This window comes from Hyla sarda, chromosome 7 (assembly GCF_029499605.1).
Source record: "Hyla sarda isolate aHylSar1 chromosome 7, aHylSar1.hap1, whole genome shotgun sequence".
Lineage (NCBI taxonomy): Eukaryota > Metazoa > Chordata > Amphibia > Anura > Hylidae > Hyla > Hyla sarda.
Window position 1 is genome coordinate 101,802,819 of NC_079195.1, and position 19,945 is coordinate 101,822,763.

General features: G+C 43.1%; 1 protein-coding gene and 1 long non-coding RNA gene across 5 annotated transcripts in view; both read left to right on the top strand.

Moving 5' to 3' along the window:
- The first annotated feature begins 2,058 nt into the window (after positions 1–2,058).
- On the top strand, positions 2,059–5,197 carry LOC130282216 (uncharacterized). The gene is made up of 3 exons (XR_008846284.1): positions 2,059–2,192; positions 4,796–4,884; positions 4,977–5,197. It is a non-coding gene; the product is annotated as an uncharacterized LOC130282216 (long non-coding RNA).
- Positions 5,198–11,899: 6,702 nt separating this feature from the next.
- The window catches only part of LOC130282215 (solute carrier family 22 member 15-like), a 418,635-nt gene continuing 410,589 nt past the window's right edge, over positions 11,900–19,945 (top strand). Inside the window, exon 1 of one of the 4 annotated variants that reach the window (XM_056530237.1) lies at positions 11,900–12,125. In XM_056530237.1, the coding sequence (XP_056386212.1) occupies positions 12,042–12,125 (84 nt within the window). In that variant the 5' untranslated portion in view covers positions 11,900–12,041. The remainder of the gene's footprint in view (positions 12,126–19,945) is intronic. The other 3 variants (XM_056530238.1, XM_056530240.1, XM_056530236.1) reach the window with 3 other exon arrangements.

Consider the following 19,945-nt stretch of genomic DNA (forward strand, 5'->3'; position numbering starts at 1 on the left):
TCTGTCTATTAATGCAGGTACTACAACTCCCAGCAATGAGCAGCATGTGCTCCATGTTGGGAGTAGTAGTACCCACAGTTAAGGACAGATCACAGTGGGTATCACCCCTGACATACGCTGTGATCGTCCTTTCTATTGCAGAGATGCGGAGCGGATCTCTGCACTATACTCTGGCCGGTGTGAGATGGAAATTTGCACCCCGTGTAGACTTGCCTCTGCTCCTTCCGAAGCTAGAGCTGGGTGGGAGGGCAGAGCGAAGGCAGAGCAGGGGGAGAGAGGAGGTACATGCCCCCCTCATCTTCCCTCTCCCTGCTCTGCCATCGGAGGACGCAGGTCTGCACGGGAGAAAGAAGACAGAGCAGGGGAGAGAGGATGTACACGTCTCCCTCATCTCCCCTCCCCCTGCTCTGCCTGTGTTCACTGAACGGAATGAGAGGATGACAAAGTGCAGCGGCTGGGGATTTATAGACTGCAGAGGCTGGGGAATAAATCTCAGACTGGGGATGATTTCTATGTGTGAAGGGGGGTCTCCTGAATGACACATGCTGGGAGTTATAGTCCCTGTTATGTGTGTGTATCCTAGTGTTTCCCAACCGGCCAGTGATATGAATAGTACATCACTGATTCATATTTCCTGCTGAGAGCGGTGATTGGCTGCCACCATCCGACTAATCCCCCCTCTGGGCGGAAAATGTGAATGAGTGATGTTCTTTTCACATCACTGGCCGGCTGGAGTACAGAGTAGAGATGCGAGCGCTGTATAGAGCCGCGCCGCATCTCTTCTATATTATGGACAGTCGCATTGGGTGTCAGGAGTAACACCCAGGGCAATCTGTCTGTTAGTACAGGTACTACTATTCCTATAATGGAACAGTCTGTTCCATGCTGGGAGTAGTAGTACTACCTAAAAAATTTAAAAAATTGAGAAAAAAAAAAGTGAAACACACACACATTATAAAAAAATTAATTACAATTTCGTTATAAAAAATAAAAATTTTGTAAAATAATTTTTTTCCCATCCCTACTGCATCTTTTTTTTTTTTTTTTTTTTGGTACCCAACAAATTTGGAAAAAAAATGCCAAAGGGGCCAAAAAATTCACACAAAGGTAAAAACGCCAGAAAAAAAATGTTTTTAAACCTAAAAAAACGCAGTGCAAAAACCTCGGAATCCTAGCTTTAGTATTATCTGTTGCACCTATGTAGGTTTACAGAGGGAAGTGGCTTGTTCTTTAAGCCCTGTTTCCATTGCCTATTAGGTTGCCTGTTGCTGTAACACTGACAGGCATAATACCCTTCAATACAAAACTATTGCAGCTATTAACTTAATGATTAAATGATGTAGACTATAAAAAAAAATGTGTGTTCAGAAATATAAGGGGTTATTCTAACATTTAAGCTTATCACCTTTTCAAGAATACGTGATAAGTATCTGGTCGAGGAGGATTCAACAACTTTAACCCCCCACCAATCACAAGAACTGGGGCAGCAGCATTCATTCTTCGCCATCCATCCATTTATCTGCTATGGAACTATATAACAAAGCTGAGCATACCTGAGGTACTTGAGGAAAAGGCCGCACCTAAGTTACCTGAGGAAAAATCCAGACCGATATACCAGAGGAAGAAGCCGAACCTGCTTTATACATATTAATAAATTGTATTTTTACTCTCCTATCCAAGCCTATTCTATGACTGCTTCTTGGCAGTGCCCATGGATTTACTAGGAGGAACAATTGGTGGATTCCTTTTTTATAGCTGAGCATGGCACTCAACTATCTTCTGAATTTCCACAGATGAATAAAATGGTGGCCAAGCATGCACGCTATTGGTCTATTTATTGGGGTACATGTAACTACTGTTTTTAAAATTGGTGGTGGTCCCAGTGGTTGGATTCAGATACTTCGCAACTATCTACAGGGTACATGAGAATTTTGAATCTTGTTATAACTCTTTCAAATGATGATATTTTATTATTGTACTGATAACAACTAATGATCAAGAATAATTTATATTAATTTCTCATGGACTTCTTTTCTTAGGCAGAATTCCTGCTGTTGAATAAGATTGACCTTAACATGTTCTTGTACAGGCTTTGTCTTTCCTGGGGAAGACTGTGTATAGAAGAAAGACTCACTGCTCTGCTGTTGACCTGCAGGTCTTTGCAATTCTCAAAGTATATGACAATCCTATAGGTATAAAGGTTTTTACTCTGCATGCTAACATTGACAAGGACAGGGCATCTGATGTCAAGACTGCTAAAATGTCTTCTTAGTCTTGGTTAAGGGTTAACCTGTAAGCGTAAAATCTGGTGTTTATCAGGATGATGCTTCAAGAAGAACTTTTTTTCTATACTGATAAAGGATGTTACAATTTCCCATTAAGGAGACAAAAGCATAAGGAATAGTGCTCATCTCTAATGCTGCACATGTGCGACTGCAGTTCCACATTCTCCTCATCAGCTGCTTGCGCTTGACGTCTGGGACGATGACAACTGACGATGCATTTCCGTCAGAACAGCAAGATCCACACACCTCCCTCCTCCAGGGCTCCTGCTATCACCTGGACGATATCTGAACATGATCACTATTTTAACTATTACTATTCAGACATGCTTTAATAGCTTATAAATGTGAAAATATATACAGTACATTGTGAAAGTTTTTCAACCCTTTCACTTTTTTCACATTGTTATGTTGCGGACTTATGCAAAAATAAAAAAAAAGTTTTCCCCCATCATTCTGCACTCTTTACCCCATAATGACAAGGTGAAAACAGAAATCTTTGCAAATTTATTGAAAAAACTAAAATTTTGTATTGACATAAGTATATAGACCCTTTACGCAGTACTCAGTTGAAGCACCTTAGGCAGCAATTACAGCCTCCACTGTTCTTAGGTATAATGCCACAAGGTTTGACCACCAGGATTTGGGTATTTTCTGCCATTCTTCTTTGTATATTCTATCATGCGCTGTCAGGTTGGATAAGGACTATCGGTGGAAGCCTGTTTTAGGTCTCTTTAGGGATGCTCTATTGGATTCAAGTCAGGGCTCTGGCTGGGCGACTGAAGGATATTCATAGAGTTGTCCCAAAGACACTACTGTGTTGTCTTGACTGTATGTTTAGGATCGTTGTCTTGTTGTAGGATGAACCTGATCCAGCACTCTGGATCAGGTTTTCATCATTACGTTCTTTGCTAGATTCAGCTTTCCCTCACCAACTTGACCAGTCTCCCTGTCCCAGCCGCTGAAACCAGGCCTGGTGTAAGGATTTTTGCCACCCTAGGCAAAAGCTAATTTTGCCGCCCCTTGATCCATCCCATTGGCTCTGACCTTTGACATGCCCCACCTTACTACTGGGGTGACACATTGTAAAAAACAAAAAACTCCTCTTAATGGAATCTCCTTACTACTGGGGTGACACACTGTAATAAACCCTCTACTCATGTAATCTTCTTACTACTGGAGTGACCCACTGTAACAACCCCCTACTCGTGTAATCTTCTTACTACTGGGGTGACACACTGTAACAAACTTTCTCCTCATGTAATCAATCAGGGGTTTTGCTAGATGGGCGGGTGTTTTGGATTCTGGCTAACTTTATTGCTGCGGGCAGTGCGGCGCCCCTATCAAGACTGCGCTCTAGGCAGCTGCCTATTTTGCCTATAGGCAAAGTGGCCCTTGCTGAACCCCCCACAACATGATTTTGCCACCACCATGCTTCACTGTAAGAATGGTATTGAACAGGTGATGAACAGTGCCTGGTTTCCCCCAGGCATGATGCTTAGAATTTAGGCAAAAGCCTTAATCTTGGTTTCATCAGACCACAGAATCTTTTTTCTTACAATCCAAGGGTCTTCCAGACGGGCTTTCATTTGTCATTTACTAGTAGAGGCATCTTTCTGGACACTCTGTCATGAAGCCCAGATTGGTAAAGTGCTACAGTTATGGTTGATCTTTTGGAGGTTTCTCCCACCTGCACACAGGGCTCAACCAGAGTAACCATTGGGTCCTAGGTCATATCTCCAAGCAAGGATTTTCTCCCCGGATTCCTCAGTTTGGTGAGGCAACCAGCTTCTCCAGATATGGGCATCCACATAATCCTGTCTCTGAGCTCTATAGGCAGTTCTTTCAACCTCATGGATTGTTTTTTTGCTCTGATATACATTGTCAGCTGTGAGGCCTTTTATAGACAGGGCTGTGTCTTTCGAAATCATGTTCAATCAGGTAAGAAACATCCCAAATTTCAAATGGCAAAGCAAAAGGTCTAAATATCTATGTGTATGCAAAATATTTTTCATTAAAAAAAAAAGAAAATATTTCTAAGATTCTATTTTCACATTCTTATTATAAGGTATTCAGTTCAGAATAATGGGGGCGGGGGTATTTTTTATTTTAGCACAAGGCAGCAACATAATAAAATGTGAAAACTTTCCTAATTAATTATATGATGCTTATGTCAGTAATAGTGCCCACATATACTATAACAGTGATCTTCTCAGTGCTGCCTGTCAGTAATAGCGCCCACATATACTATAACAGTGATCTTCTCAGTGCTGTATGTCAGTAATAGCGCCCACATATACTATAACAACAATCTTCTCAGTGCTGCCTATCAGTAATAGTGCTCATTTTATTCTTCACACAGTAATAGTTTTCACCTTAAAAGGGTACTCCGCTGCACACATCTTATCGCCTATCCAAAGGATAGGGGATAAGATGTTAGATCTCCAGGCCGGCAGCTGCGGTGTCCAGAACATGGACTTATCTTCTACATAACTGCTCTCCTGGTCCCACAGGTCAGAAATGTCTTCAGGACCATGAATTCTTCAGGGAACATACAGAGCTTGGTGGGGAGGAGTGTGAGCTGCCAAGAGGGATTTGATAGGTAATTATTGTAGTGGATTAGTATGTACTAATACAAATACTTATACTAAAATGTCTATTTTTTCCTAAACTGCATTGTTTATTCTCCAACAGCTGAACGGCTCCCTCCTCCTTCACCTGAAATGCTCCTTCCCCCTCCCATCGAGAATCAAAGATGGTGCTGGAATAAAGCAGAGATAAGGAATGCTACTTTCTAGAAAAGTATGCAAAAGGAGATATAACCAATAAAGTGCTTTTAACATCCAATTCACACAACCCATTTTACAGACGTCACTATCATCTATATAAACCTTGTACAGTCTCTTCCTGGTTTAATAAAGACAGTATCAACTGAGCTAACAGGTGTCCGGGTGGTCTTTCTTAGCGCGTACACCGCTTGATAAAACTAATCAGGAAGGGGCAGATCTTCACTGGGTACAACCAGGATCTATTTCATTATGTATTCCTGTAGTTTACAGGACAGACTGATCCCCTGTTTAGTGCTAGTCTGAGGGGCATGATCAACCGTATATAATAGAAGGGATCAAAATGTATTTATGAAGCTAAGCAGGAATTAAGCAAATTACGCGTCCAAAGCATTCTCCATCGTTATTAGATAATGTTATACGGTTTAAACCAGAAAGTTGTAGCTCAATACATGTAATGTGTTTTGGGGCTCATACACCCTGCATAGCCCTATACACTTAAATGCATAATTATTTTCCCCAATAAAGAACTCCATTCTTTGTATCCATAGCATGAAAGTCTATGATTATATTACAAGTAAACATACCCTGGGAAGTTCCACAGATTTTGACATGAACAAGTCAAAGCTCTTTACAGTCATTGGAATATGCCGGCAGGTGTGATAAATGAGGCAGACTTAAGTGGTGCTTCAAGCAGCAGGATTTGGAAAGAAGGCAGCGTATTTTAATAGCAACTTGGAAAACTGCTGTCACCGTGGAAGCTAGTGTTTTCTGTAAATTCCTTGGATATAATTGCACTTAAAGAGGCAAGAGTCTTACAAAGCAGGACGCTTGTATTATTCTACTTACTGTTTAAAGGATTTTGGGCTTATAAAAATTATTAGTTAAATTAACTAACGTACTGTGAAAAAGTATTTGTCCCCTTCTATGTATCTTCATTTTTGCAAATTTGTCACAATAGAATGTTTCATATCATCAAACTACAGTTGCAGTGGTTGCCAACTGTATTAGTGGCACATCATTCTGCTTCCATGGTGTGCTACGCAATTGGTGGTGTGCCATGGAAGGTATGTACAATAGCAGGGAGTTTATATTAGCCTAAGGAGTTTAAATATCCTGTTTTTGGGAGAGCACTAAAGGCTGGAGGTTAAAGGGGGGAACCATCACACACTATATATAACTGCCTAGATGTCTCGACTGCTGTTGACAGTGGCATCTATGGAGTTTAATTGGCAGAATAAGAGTTATTGTTCTCCCACTGATCTGATATTGAGGGGGAGACCTTCCTTTCTGTGAACCTGGTCATGGAGCGGGAGTAGCGATGACAGCAGATCATGGGTACAACTATTGTACTGTAATGAATATCAAGTAATGGAATCACTTTCAATGTCAAACATTTATCTACCTGGAAAACCCCTTTAACACCTTAAAGGGGTTATCCACCATAAGGTGATTTTAGTATGTACCTGGCAGACAGTAATGGACATGCTTAGGAAGGATCTGCGCTTGTCTTGGGGCTAAATGGCTATGCTGTGAGATTACCATAATACTGAGGCTAGCTTTTTGTGAACTGGTATTTCCTGCTTGAGTTTTCTTGTGACTACAAAACCCATAATTCCATTTTCCTCCCTCCCACACATCATCCACCCATTTAAACATAAATGAGCTGTATCCTTTCAAAAGACCTGTGGTTTTCAATCAGGGTGCCTACAGCTGTTGCATTAGTTGCAGATTAATCTCTTTCCCACCAAGCGATCCCTCCACCCATTGAAGCAGACAGGCTCCCTGTCATCAGCTGACTAGTGAGTCAGGTCTCGGCTGCATTGCAACCTGGGAAAAATCTGAAAAAAATGTAATTTTGTATGCTGTTAAAAATAAATATTGGGATGAAAATCACATAAGAATTGTGAGAAAATTGGCACACACAGGTAAAGACACTATATTATGAACTACACTAACTTTACAACCCCTGTAGCATAGTCAAATAAAAAACATTTCTATGGTGCATTAAGTGACAACCAAAATTCGTCTCCTGATGCTAATCTTCTGGTACAAAAGTATACTGAACTGATATATATTAAAACAAAAATAAAATCAGCAGTACGCTAAAATTTACCAAGGATACAATGAAAATATACTGGACTGGATCTAGCAGCTGTATGATGCACAAAATTTATCACTTGGTACATCTACTGAACTGGGATATCACCTCAGCAGTACAAAAGTTGCCGTCTGGTTCCTATACTGAAACTGGTGCAACACACTCTCTCTCAATTCAAAACTTACCAGCCAGTACAAAATTTTACTTGACTGATATAAAACAGAAATATATCAGAAGTACCCCGCGGAAAATTTACCAGATGCTCTCTATTACCAGAGAAAAATAGAAAAAATCTCCAAAAATCTACGGTACTTTTAATTCCTAAAGATCTAAAAATGTCAAAAATCTAAATCCAAGCAAAACATTCTCTGAATCTAGAATGTCTGTTAGATTCCCTGCAGCTCAAAAATCAGAAGGAATCTTATTAAACAGTGCATTTCACTTTTTTTGGTATGCTTAGCCTTGTGATACTGATAAGCTCACAGTGAGTCAGAGAAAGGTGGGTTATTTACACGAAGCTGCAGAAAAATGTGACCTGCAAATTTCTCCCTGCGCTCTGTCTTCTAAACTTGATTTAACATCTGCAGTCAGTCACTTACGAATAAAAATTCTCAGAACTCTTAGAAATTGAGACCACACACAGTGGGGAGATACCCCGTCGTTTGGGCTAGTCCTAGCGGGTCGACGAAAACCATCCCCCAAGGCTTGTAGAGACGTTCAATGAACACAGATAAACCACAGATATATAAAGAAATCAGCACACTTACCGCATTCCATGGAGTTGATCAGGCCCCTGGGCGAACAGCTCTAAATCGCCCTGGACGTTTAGAGGTGTCGGCCCATCAGACTTGGCTCTTCCCTCGAGTGTGGTCCAGGGAACCAGAATCCCACTTCTGACACCAACTGTCACTGGACATAAATGTACGTCCTTATGCGCTGGTATTTCGCACTCTAGGATGTACATGCACAGCTGCGGGGATCAGCCAGGATGGTGGTCAGATATCCCCTCACCTGCCCCGCTGCTCTCCCACGGTCTTCTGCTCTGATCTGCCATCCAGCAGAACAGAGCAGAAGATCGTCGATAACACTGATCAGTGCAATGCATATGCATAGCACTGAACAGTATTAGCAATCAAATGATTTCTATAGAAAGTCCCCAATGGGGACATAGTTAAAAAATACAAGTAAAAAAAAAGTGAAAAAGCCCTTTCCCCCCAAAAAATTTTAATGACCCCTTTTCTCCATTTTACTTCAGCATATTCTAGCATATATAATGTTTGGCAATGCATTATATATGCTAAAATTGTTATCCTCGCCATCCCCAGGGGATGGTGAAGATATTAAGTTACAAAAAAGTCCCCCCGGCGCCCGGCAAGTAGTCCCCTGGGTGGGGACTTACACTTACCAGCTCCATTCGCTGCGGCCGTGGCCCCGCCCTGACGGCTTGTCAAAACTATCAAAATATAATGTTAATGATTGCGTACGGTAAACTGCATAAAACGTAAAAAATAAATAATCCTAAATTGCTGCTTTTTGGTTACATCAGCCCCCACACAGAAAAATTATAAAGTTTGTCAAAGAAAGGTTGTCAAAACCTACAAATTTTGTAAAAAAAAAGAGTTGTCAAAACCTACAAATTTTGTAAAAAATTAGATTTTTTAAAAGCAGTACAGTAATAGAAAAGTATAGAAACTTTTTTTTAAATCATTTTAGTCATGTTGACCCACAGAATAAAGAAAATATTTTTACCATAAAGTGTACAGCATGAAAACGAAACTAGGGATCGACCGATTATCGGTTTAGCCGATATTATCGGCCGATAATCGCGATTTCGGACATTATCGGTATCGGCAATTACCTTGCCGATATGCCGTTAATACCCCACCACCACGCCCATCGCCGCCGCTGCCCCATCGTCTCCCCCCATCCCCGGTGTTATAATTACCTTTTCCCGGGTGTCCGCACAGTGACAGCGCAGGACGCCGACGGAGGCAAAAGGATTGCGGACCCCCGGGAACAGGTAATTATAACACCGGGGATGGGGGGAGGCGATGGGGCAGCGGAGGTATGTGGGCAGAGGATGGGGGGGAGGTGATGGGGCAGCGGTGGTATGTGGCCAGAGGATGGGGGGAGGCGATGGGGCAGCGGCGGTATGTGGGCAGAGGATGGGGGGGAGGCGATGGGGCAGCGGCGGTATGTGGCCAGAGGATGGGGGGAGGTGATGGGGCAGCGGCTGTATGTGGCCAGAGGATGGGGGGAGGCAATGGGGCAGCGGCAGTATGTGGCCAGAGGATGGGGGGAGGCGATGGGGCAGCGGCGGTATGTGAGCAGAGGATGGGGGGGGCGATGGGGCAACTGTGGTGGTTAGACTCAGGACAGGGAGGTAGGGGGAGAGAAGCGTTGATCTGCAACGGCTTCTGCCCCACCGGGGGGGGGGGGGTGAAATAGCCGATAACTTATACCGTAATATCGGTATAAGTTATCGGCTATCGGCCTGAAAGGTGACAGATTATCGGCATCGGCCCTAAAAAATCGATATCGGTCGATCCCTAAACGAAACCCTCCAAAATTTGCAAAGCTGCGGTTTTCATTTAAATAATATATATTTTTTGGGTTCGCCTTACATGTTATGGTAAAATCAGAGGAGCCATTACAAAGTACAATTGGTTGCGCAAAAAACAAGCCCTTACATGGGTCTGTGGATGGAAATATAAAAGTGTTATGGATTTTAGAAGGCGAGGAGGAGAAAACTAAAAAGTTAAAAATAAAATTGGCCTGGTCCTTAAAGAGTACCCCTTCTGATCTTGTTACATTTTATAATCCTCCCAGTTCACTGCCCCATCATGATAAATCACCCCCTGCCTTTATTTTTATTATTTTTTAGTTTTCTAGCTTGATATTGCTCTGTATTTTGTGCTCAGTCTCAGTCAGATTCACAGACCAGGAAACGGCGTTACCCAGAAGGCGTGACATCATTTAAAGCCATACAGGGGAGAACTTCCTCCCTCACTCTGCTACACACAACCCAGAGCAGTTCACTGTGAGATGGGCTATGATTGGATAAGGCTGAACCCCTCCCCCCCCCCCCCCACACACACACCTCAGCACTCCAGACTGCATTTCCTGATTTTGGACTTTGCCAGGCCAGCAGAAGTCCAAAGTCTGTGCAAGAGATGGGGGAGATGTGTTCTTGACAAGTAGGGAGACACCTAGTGGCAGCTTTTTTAAACACAAATAAAACACAGAAAACTTCATTTTTTTTAAACAAAGTACAAAAGCAATAGCAACAATTCATTACAATGAGAGTGCCTATTAAAGGGGTACTCCGTTGGAAAAAATGTTTTAAATCAACTGGTGCCAGAAAGTTAAACAGATTTGTAAATTACTTCTATTTAAAAATCTTAAAGGGGTTCTCCAGTGGAAAACTTTTTTTTTATCAACTGGTGCCATAAAGTTAACAGATTTGTAAATTACTTCTATTAAAAAATCTTAATCCTTCCAGTACTTATTAGCTGCTGAATACTACAGAGGAAATTATTTTCTTTTTGGAACACAGAGCTCTCTGCTGACATCACGAGCACAGTGCTCTCTGCTGACACCTCTGTCCATTTTAAGAACCGTCCAGAGTAGGAGAAAATTCCCATAGAAAACATATGCTGCTCTGGACAGTTCCTAAAATGGACAGAGATGTCAGCAGAGAGCACTGTGGTCATGATGTCAGCAGAGAGCACTGTGTACCAAAAAGAAAATAATTTCCTCTGTAGTATTCATCAGTTAATAAATACTGGAAGGATTAAGATTTTTTAATAGAAATAATTTACAAATCTGTTAAACTTTCTGGCACCAGTTCATTAAAAAAAAAAAAAAATTCACCGGAGTACCCCTTTATTCCTTCCAGTACTTATCAGCTGCTGTATGCTCCACAGGAAGTTCTTTTCTTTTTGAATTTTCTTTCTGCCTGACCACAGTGCTCTCTGCTGACATTTCAGTCCATGTCAGGAACTGTCCAGAGTAGAAGCAAATTCTCATAGCAAACCTCTCCTGCTCTGGACAGTTGCTAAAATGAACAGAGGTGTCAGCAGAGAGCACTGTGGTCAGACAGAAAGGAAATTCAAAAAGAAAAGAACTTCCTTAGGAGCATACAGATGCTAATAAGTACTAAAAGTATTAATATTTTTAAATAGAAGTAATTTACAAATATGTTTAACTTTCTGGCACCAGCTGATTAAAAATAAATAAATAAATAAAAAAAAAGTTTTCCAATGGGCTAAAGGGTTAAACTTGTGGTTAGGCCAAGACTTGTGGCCATAACATGGGTAATAAAATAAATGGTCTAACATAGCTTTTCCCAACCAGTATATCCCACAGCTGTTACAAAACTACAACTCCCAGCATGCCCAGACCGCCACACTGGATGGGAAACACTGGTCTAACATGTCATGTGAGGAAATGGTCCACCATCTGTACCCTAGATGTAGAAAGATGGTGCTGCCACAAGGGGGCACAGTGCAGAGATTTTATCAGTGACCCCGTCTTAGACTGAAATCATGGCTGCACAGTTAACACTACATGTGAACATCCATACAATCATCCCACATACACAGCAGCATCACCACATACACCAGCTGACGTCCCGAGCCCCCACCTCTCAGCCAATCACATGGCGCTGCCCAGCGAGAAGCTGTGACGTCAACGACAATGCGCGCCTCTGACTAGACGCCCCACGTAGTGGGAACGAGGTTTGAGCCGCGCGGATGAGTTCCGGTTGTGGTACTTGAATTGTGAAGTAGCCACGACACCTCTAAACAGGGTGACGCCATCCGCCGCCTGCAGTCATGTGACCTGTGGCGTCATCCTGTTTGGTGACAGCAGATGGACGTAGATGAGGCGCTGCTCTCAGTTGGGGAGTTCGGCTGGTGTCAGAAGCGGCTGACAGGGTTCCTGATCCTACTGCAGGTCGGTCCTGTCATGGAGGGCGCGGGGGCCACCTGTAGCGGCAGTCTATGGCTGCACGACCACTGCTGGCTTACTGTATAGGTCACGTGTACCATTTCTACCTGGTTTCCTTCACTTTACCTCACAGCCTTGTAGCATTATTATGTCCAGGGTTTTCCAACCAGGCTGCCTCCAGCAGAACTACAACTCCCAGCATGCTAGCACAGCCTTTGCAACAGCTGGAGACACCCTGGTTAGGAAACCTTGGTCATGAGCAATAGGAAGGACAGCCAGAATCTACAGCTGGTTCTTCTATTGGTAGCTGTGTGTTGTTTAAGGGGTACTCCGGTGGAAAACTTATTTTTTATTTTTTTTTAAATCAACTGGTGTCAAAAAGTTAAACAGATTTGTATATATCTTCTATTAAAAAAATATTTATCCTTCCAGTACTTCTTAGCAGCTGTATGCTACAGAGGAAATTATTTTCTTTTTGAATTTCTTTTTTGTCTTGTCCACAGTGCTCTCTGCTGACACCTGATACGGGCAAAGGGTAAAGATTTTTTTTTATAGAAGTAATATACAAATCTGTTTAACTTTATGACACCAGTTGATTTAAAAAAAAAGAAAAAATAAAAAAAAATTTTTTTCCACTGGAGTACCCATTTAAGTCCACATGCTCGTATCGTGGTGCAGGTAAGGCCTCGTTCACATGACTACGTTTACAAAATCAGCTGCTGAATTTATGGGCTTGAGTTTCCACACCAAAACTCGGATACGTTCGAAAAATGACCCAAACGTAGGCCATAGTGCAGTGTTTTCCAAACAATGTGCCTCCAGCTGTTGCAAAATGACAACTGCCAGCATGCCCAGACAGCCAACGGCTGTCTAGCCATGCTGGGAGTTGTCGTTTTTTTTAACAGTTTGAGACCGAGAGGGAGATTCTCAAAAACTACTGTCATTTCTGTTCCAGCGATATTATTCACACCTTTCCCCCCCCCCCCCCCCCTCATATTTTCAAAGGTCTTTTGTGCTGCTTTGAAAATATGTGAAAATGTAATTTTCACACCCAAATTTTTTTGGTTGCAGCCATATTGGATTTTTGCGCCAAATTTTACATCCCAGAAAATTCTGGCGGAAGCCTCTCACAAAATATTCCATGGTTACTAGTGCCCAGACAAGTGATAACTGTATAAATAAATCATTTCTGAGCTTAACCTCTTAAGGACATAGGGAGTAACTGTACGCCCTACACCCGGTCCCGGTATTTAAACCGGGGTCACACCGGGTCGGTCCCGGCAGCTAATGATAGCCGGGACCCTGGGCTAGTAGCGTGCGGCACAGATCGTTGTGCCGCACGCTATTAACCCTTTAGACGCGGCGATCAAAGTTGATCGCCAAATCTAAAATGAAAGTGAAAGCTTCCCGGCAGCTCAGTCGGGCTGATCAGGACATTGCGATTTTATCACGATAGTCCAGATCAGCTAGCACGCGAGCAGAGGTCCCCTTACCGCTTCCGATCCGCGTTTGATTGCTCCAAGCCTGAGATGCAGGCTTGAGCAATCGACCGCCTATAACACTGATCCATGCAAAGCTATGGCTTTGCAGTGATCTGTGTAAAAGATCAGTGTGTGCAGTGTTATAGGTCCCTATGGGAGCTATAACACTGCAAAAAAAAAAAGTGGAAAAAATAAAGTTAATAAAGGTTATTTAACCCCTTCCCTAATAAAAGTTTGAATCACCCCCCTTTTACCATTAAAAATAAAAACTGTATAAATAAAGATAAAAATAAACATGTGGTATCGCCACGTGCGTAAATGTCTGAACTATAAAAATATATCATTAATTAAACTACACTGTCAATGGCGTACACGTAAAAAAAATTCCAAAGTCCAGAGCAGGGCGCAGAAAATGAGCCCTCGTACCGGCCTGTACGCGGAAAAATAAAAAAGTTATAGGGGTCAGAAGATGACAATTTTTAATGTTTAAGTTTTCCTGCATGTAGTTATGATTTTTTCCAGAAGTACGACAAAATCAAACCTATATAAGTAGGGTATCATTTTAACCGTATGGACCTACAGAATAAAGATAAGGTGTCATTTTTTACCGAAAAATGTACTGTGTAGAAACGGAAGCCCCCAAAAGTTAAAAAAGGGCATTTTTTCTTCAATTTTGTCGCACAATGAATTTTTTGTCCATTTCACGGTGGATTTTTTGGTAAAATGACTAATGTCACTGCAAAGTAGAATTGGTGACTCAAAAAATAAGCTGGTGTGAAATTTTTATGTAAACTGGACTCTCACCCCTTTGAAAATATCATGTAGAGCAGACAATATACGCGGACATGCCCACTTTTACAAAACTGATGTGAACAGTGTAAACCGCGGCAGAAAGCTCTTTGAAAATGTGGTCAATACTTTACACGCCAAAATTTTGGCGTGAAATTGTTATGTTTTTTTTAAGCAAAATTCTTGTGGAATCTCCCCCAGACTGGAAAGCACTGCCCTAACTGATAACATTCAGGTCATTGAATAGGGCACGTGCCACCGCCAACCCTTTTCACATGAATTGCAGCTAATCTTATGCTGCAGAAAAGCTGGACACATAGTCAGGGAGTAAAGTGATCCCTCAAAATACAATAATTTCAACATACAATGGTCTTTTCTGGACCACTGGAACTTAAAATCAAACTCAACATACAATGTACAGACAGTCCAGATCTGTGAAACGTGTCAATGGCCGGAAGAACTGAACAATCAGAATGGACATTCACTGGTAAAACACCCTGTATTCCTTAAGTGTATGCACTGACTGATGTCTGATAGCGCCCCCTACAGTACAGGGAGGTACTACATGTTCTGTACTACTCTACCTGTCCCACAGTTAGCTGCTCCTTTGGACACCAGGTGAGGGCGGCTCCATGTTACTTTTTTAGGACACTGTGTGTTCTGTACAGGACCCCGAAGAAGCTCCTGTCCTCTACATAGACAGTGATTACAGCTCCCAGTAGATCTTTCTTACTTTTATATGTATATATATTTACGGGAGAAAAGAGAGTGCATGCAGTATTTTTTCTCCTGTCAAGAAAACGGAAGAAAGAACGGATATAGTAAATTTATCATTGAAGTCTATGGAAAACGGGTGAGCCTTTAATGTCATCCATTTGCATCCCTTTTTTAACCCCTTAAGGACCGGGGTTTTTTCTGTTTTTGAATTTTCGTTTTTTGCTCCTTGCCTTTAAAAAATCATAACTCTTTCAATTTTGCACCTAAAAATCTATATTATGGCTTATTTTTTGCGCCACCAATTCTACTTTGTAATGACGTCAGTCATTGTGCCCAAAAATCTAAGGTGAAATGGAAAAAAAAATCATTGTGAGACAAAATTGAAAAAAAACTGCCGTTTTGTAACTTTTGGGGGCTTCCGTTTCTACGTAGTACATTTTTCGGTAAAAATGACACCTGATATTTATTCTGTAGGTCCATACGATTAAAATGATACCCTATTTATATAGGTTTGATTTTGTCGTACTTCTGGAAAAAATCATAACTACATGCAGGAGAATTAATACGTTTAAAATTGTCATCTTCTGACCCCTATAACTTTTTTATTTTTCCGTGTATGGGGCGGTATGAGGGCTCATTTTTTGCGCCGTGATCTGAAGTTTTTAACTGTTCCATTTTGTATTGATAGGACTTATTGACCGTGCAGTTTAATTAACGATATATTTTTATAATTCGGACATTTCCGCACGCGGTGATACCATATGTTTATTTTTATTTACACTGTGTTTTTTTTTTTTTTTTTTATGGGAAAAGGGGGGTGACTCAAACTTTTAATAGGGGAGGTGTTAAATGATGTTTATTCACTTTTTTTTCCACTTTTTTTTTTGCAGTGTTATAGCTCCCATAGGGACCTATAACACTGCACACACTGATCTTTTACATTGATCATTTCTCATAGGAAACCAGTGATCGATGATTCTGCCGCTTGACTGCTCATGCCTGGATCTCAGGCACTGAGCAGTCATTTGGCAATCGGACAGCGAGGAGGCAGGTAGGGACCCTCCGGCTGTCCTGTAAGCCGTTCGGGATGCTGCGATTTCGCCGCGGCTATCCCGAACAGCCCACTGAGCTAACCGGCATGGTTTGTTTCACTTTAGACGCGGCGTTCAACTTTGCCGCGCGCTATTAGCCTGCTATGAGGCGGGGCCACGCCGTGGCCTCGCGTTATAGATCGGGAGCGGACATATGACGTTCCAGTACGTCATGTGTCCTTAAGGGGTTAATTTTTTTAATTAACTGAACAATAACTGATATAAACGGATAACATCCGTTTACAGCAGTTATTGTCCGTTTTTTTTTTTTTTTTTAAAGTCCATTGTTATTTTTGACTGGAGAAGGACGGAGCGGGTCTGAACGGCCGTGTGAATGAAGCCTTAGCGTTATAATGACTCTGAACATTGCCATTTAGCCCAAGACAAGCGCAGATCCTTCCTAAGCATGTCCATTACTGCCTGGCAGGTACGTTCTAAAATCACCTTATGGTGGAGAACCCCTTTAACTGTACTGGAGGGGAGTTTGAAGACTATCTGCACCTGTACACTCATCAGTATTTATCTAATTGTAGTTTTAATCTATGTGTATATCTTGCTGTAACTGGCATGGGCGGGGCTTATGAATATTCATCCTCCCTCCCTCCAGTTAGGAGCAGTGAAGTGAGGGAGAGCTGGAGCAAGGGGGGATGAATATTCATAAGCCCCGCCCATGCCAGTTACAGCAAGATATACACATATATTACAACTACAATTGCGGGCGAACGGCCAGGCGGATCTGGGCAAGGTAGGGCTCGTTTTAATCAGCGTCTCCCGCACTATCCATCAGTAGTGTGGATAGTGCGGGAGAAAATATCTGACAGTTTTCCTTTAAAGGAGATGTCCGGTGCAGACTTTTTCTATTCCATCCTGCCCGGGCTGCAAAAAAAGACAAAATAAACTTTCACTTACCATCCTACGTTCACCCTGAGCTCCGCTGATCAGTCGGCCGGGTTGTTTACTTCCTACTTCCCTTAGCCCGGTACGTCACACGGCGCTTCAGCCTATCACCGGCCAAGGCAATGTGACTCTTTTGGGTTCTATATTCTCCCCTAGAAGCACTATCTAGGGTACCATTTTTTTTCTCTCATAGATTCCATAAAGAATTTGGCGTATACAGAGTTACTGTATAAGTCTATAGATTCCGCTGATCTGTAGTATGGGCTCGGTACTACTGCTCTCTACAACATTATTCCGGGGCTGCAGTGGTTCAGTCCCTTGTTCATCATGTACCAGCAGGTGTCTGGGTGGCACTGGCCTTATCATGGATTTCTGCTGGAGTGTCAACATTTCTTACTCTTACTATTAGGCTGCAGAAAGGTATATGTTCACCCAATGCAAAACAAGGAGGCTGAGTATTTTAGGGATTTTTCTTTACACCCGTTTTACATATCTAATGCATACAAATGTGTGCCATGTCACTGAGTGGTAAATGCTTCCTATTAAAATAATTGGTGTATGTTTTGGAGGTGTTTTGCATGCATTTTATGTGTTGAAAAAAAACAAACCATTTGAACATATCCTTATTAGATATATGATATAAAGCATTCAATCCTGCACTCACCATTCAGTAAGTGACTCGATACTCCTCAACGCTAGTTGGCGCAAAAACTACTGGTTGTTTGCCTCTGAGCGCCCACAACTCTGCAGCCTGGGTCCCCGGTTATCACGTTGAGGAGCATCGAGTCGCTTACTGAATGGTGAGTGCAGGATTTTCTTGAGTGCTTCATATCATATATTACATTGAGTTATTTCTTCTACTACGTCCTAGCACCTCCTTAGACTCTATATTGTTGAGTCGGAAGACTGCTTTGTTGCTACTCACTGCTACCCACTCGGCGTTACTGACTAACTGTAATAGTGGTGCCGTCTCACATCTGTTGGTTGACACGTAGGTATATCCTTATTAGTCAAGCTTCAGTGGGCCTTTTCACAGGCTGTGTGTGGTATTCCAGCTCAGTCTAATTAAAGGGGTACTCTGGTGGAAAGCTTTTTTTTTTTTTTTTAAATCAACTGGTGCCAGAAAGTTAAACAGATTTGTAAATTACTTCTATTAAAAAAATCTTAATCCTTCCAGTACTTATCAGCTGCAGAATACTACAGAGGAAAATATTTTCTTTTTGGAACACAGAGCTCTCTGCTGACATCACGAGCACAGTGCTCTCTGCTGTTGGCTGTCTGGGCATGCTGGGAGTTGTAGTTTTGCAACATCTGGAGGCCCGCAGGTTGAAGACCACTGGTTTTAGAGGTTATACTCGCGTGTCCCCGCCGCTGCAGACCGCCACCGCTGCCCTGGATGTCACCTTCCATGGCTGTCGCCGCGTCCCCGACGCTCCGGCGTCCCCGACGCTCTGCTTCCCCGGCATCCTCACTCTGTCGTCGCCATCATGTCGCTACGCACGCCGCTCCTATTGGATGGCGTGCACAGTGACGCGATGACGACGGAGAGTGCCGGCGATGCAGGGGATCCCGAAGAGGATGCGCCGGAGCCCTGAGGACAGGTAAGTGATAGTCAGCGGACCACACGGGGCACCGTAAACGGCTATCCGATGGCAGCTGAAGCAGTCTGCGCTGGCGGATAGCCGTTTATGCGATGGCCCCGACATACAAAAGCATCGTATGTTGATGCTGCCTTCAACATGCGATAGCCTCTGAGAGGCCATCGTATGTTGAAATGATCGTATGTCGGGGCCATCGTAGGTCGGGGGTCACTGTACTGGAAGGATTAAGATTTTTTTAATGGAAGTAATTTACAAATCTGTTTAACTTTCTGGCACCAGTTCATAAAAAAAAAAAAAAAAAAAGTTTTCCGCCAGAGTACCCCTTTAAATGGGGCTGAGCTGCAATACCAGATGCAACCCATGGACAGGTGTGGCACTGTTTGTGTACAGATGCTTTCCCATGTACCGTTTTGGTGCCATTTTTCAAGCCAATGCTAGGAATGGATTAAATAACCGTATATATACTCGATTTTTCGTGCTGAAAACACCCCCCCTCGGCTTATACTCGAGTGAACTCTCCGCCCTCAGTGGTCTTCAACCTGCGGACCTCCAGAGGTTTCAAAACTACAACTCCCAGCAAGCCCGGGCAGCCAGGTTGAAGACCACTGCGGCCTTCGACATCATCCAGCCCCCTCTCACCCCCTTTAGTTCTGTACTCATCTCCACTTGGCGCTGGTCCGGTGCTGCAGGACTGTCCGGTGAGGAGGTCGTCCGGTGGGATAGTGGTTCCGGGCTGCCATCTTCACCGGGGTGGCCTCTTCTCGGCGCTTCGGGCCCGGCCCCGGAATAGTCACGTTGCCTTGACGACAACGCAGAGGTACGTTCATTACCAACGTTCCTCTGCGTCATCATCAAGGCAACGCCTCTATTCTGGTCCTGAAGCACGGAGAAGAGGCCTCCCCGGTGAAGATGGACAGCCCGGAACGACTATCCCACCAGACGACCTCCCCACCGGACAGTCCTGCAGCACCGGACCAGCGCCAAGCGGAGGTGAGCCGATGGCTGCCCGGGCTTGCTGGGAGTTGTAGTTTTGAAACATCTGGAGGTCCGCAGGTTGAAGACCATGATGATGACATGTGGTGATGATGACAAGGGGATGATGAAGGGGGGGGGGATTATGACAAGGGGATGATGAAGGGGGTGGGATTATGACAAGGGGATGATGAAGGGGGGGGGGGGGGGTGGAATGATGACAAGAGGATGATGAAGGGGTGGGTGGGATGATGACAAGGGGATGATGAAGGGGTGGG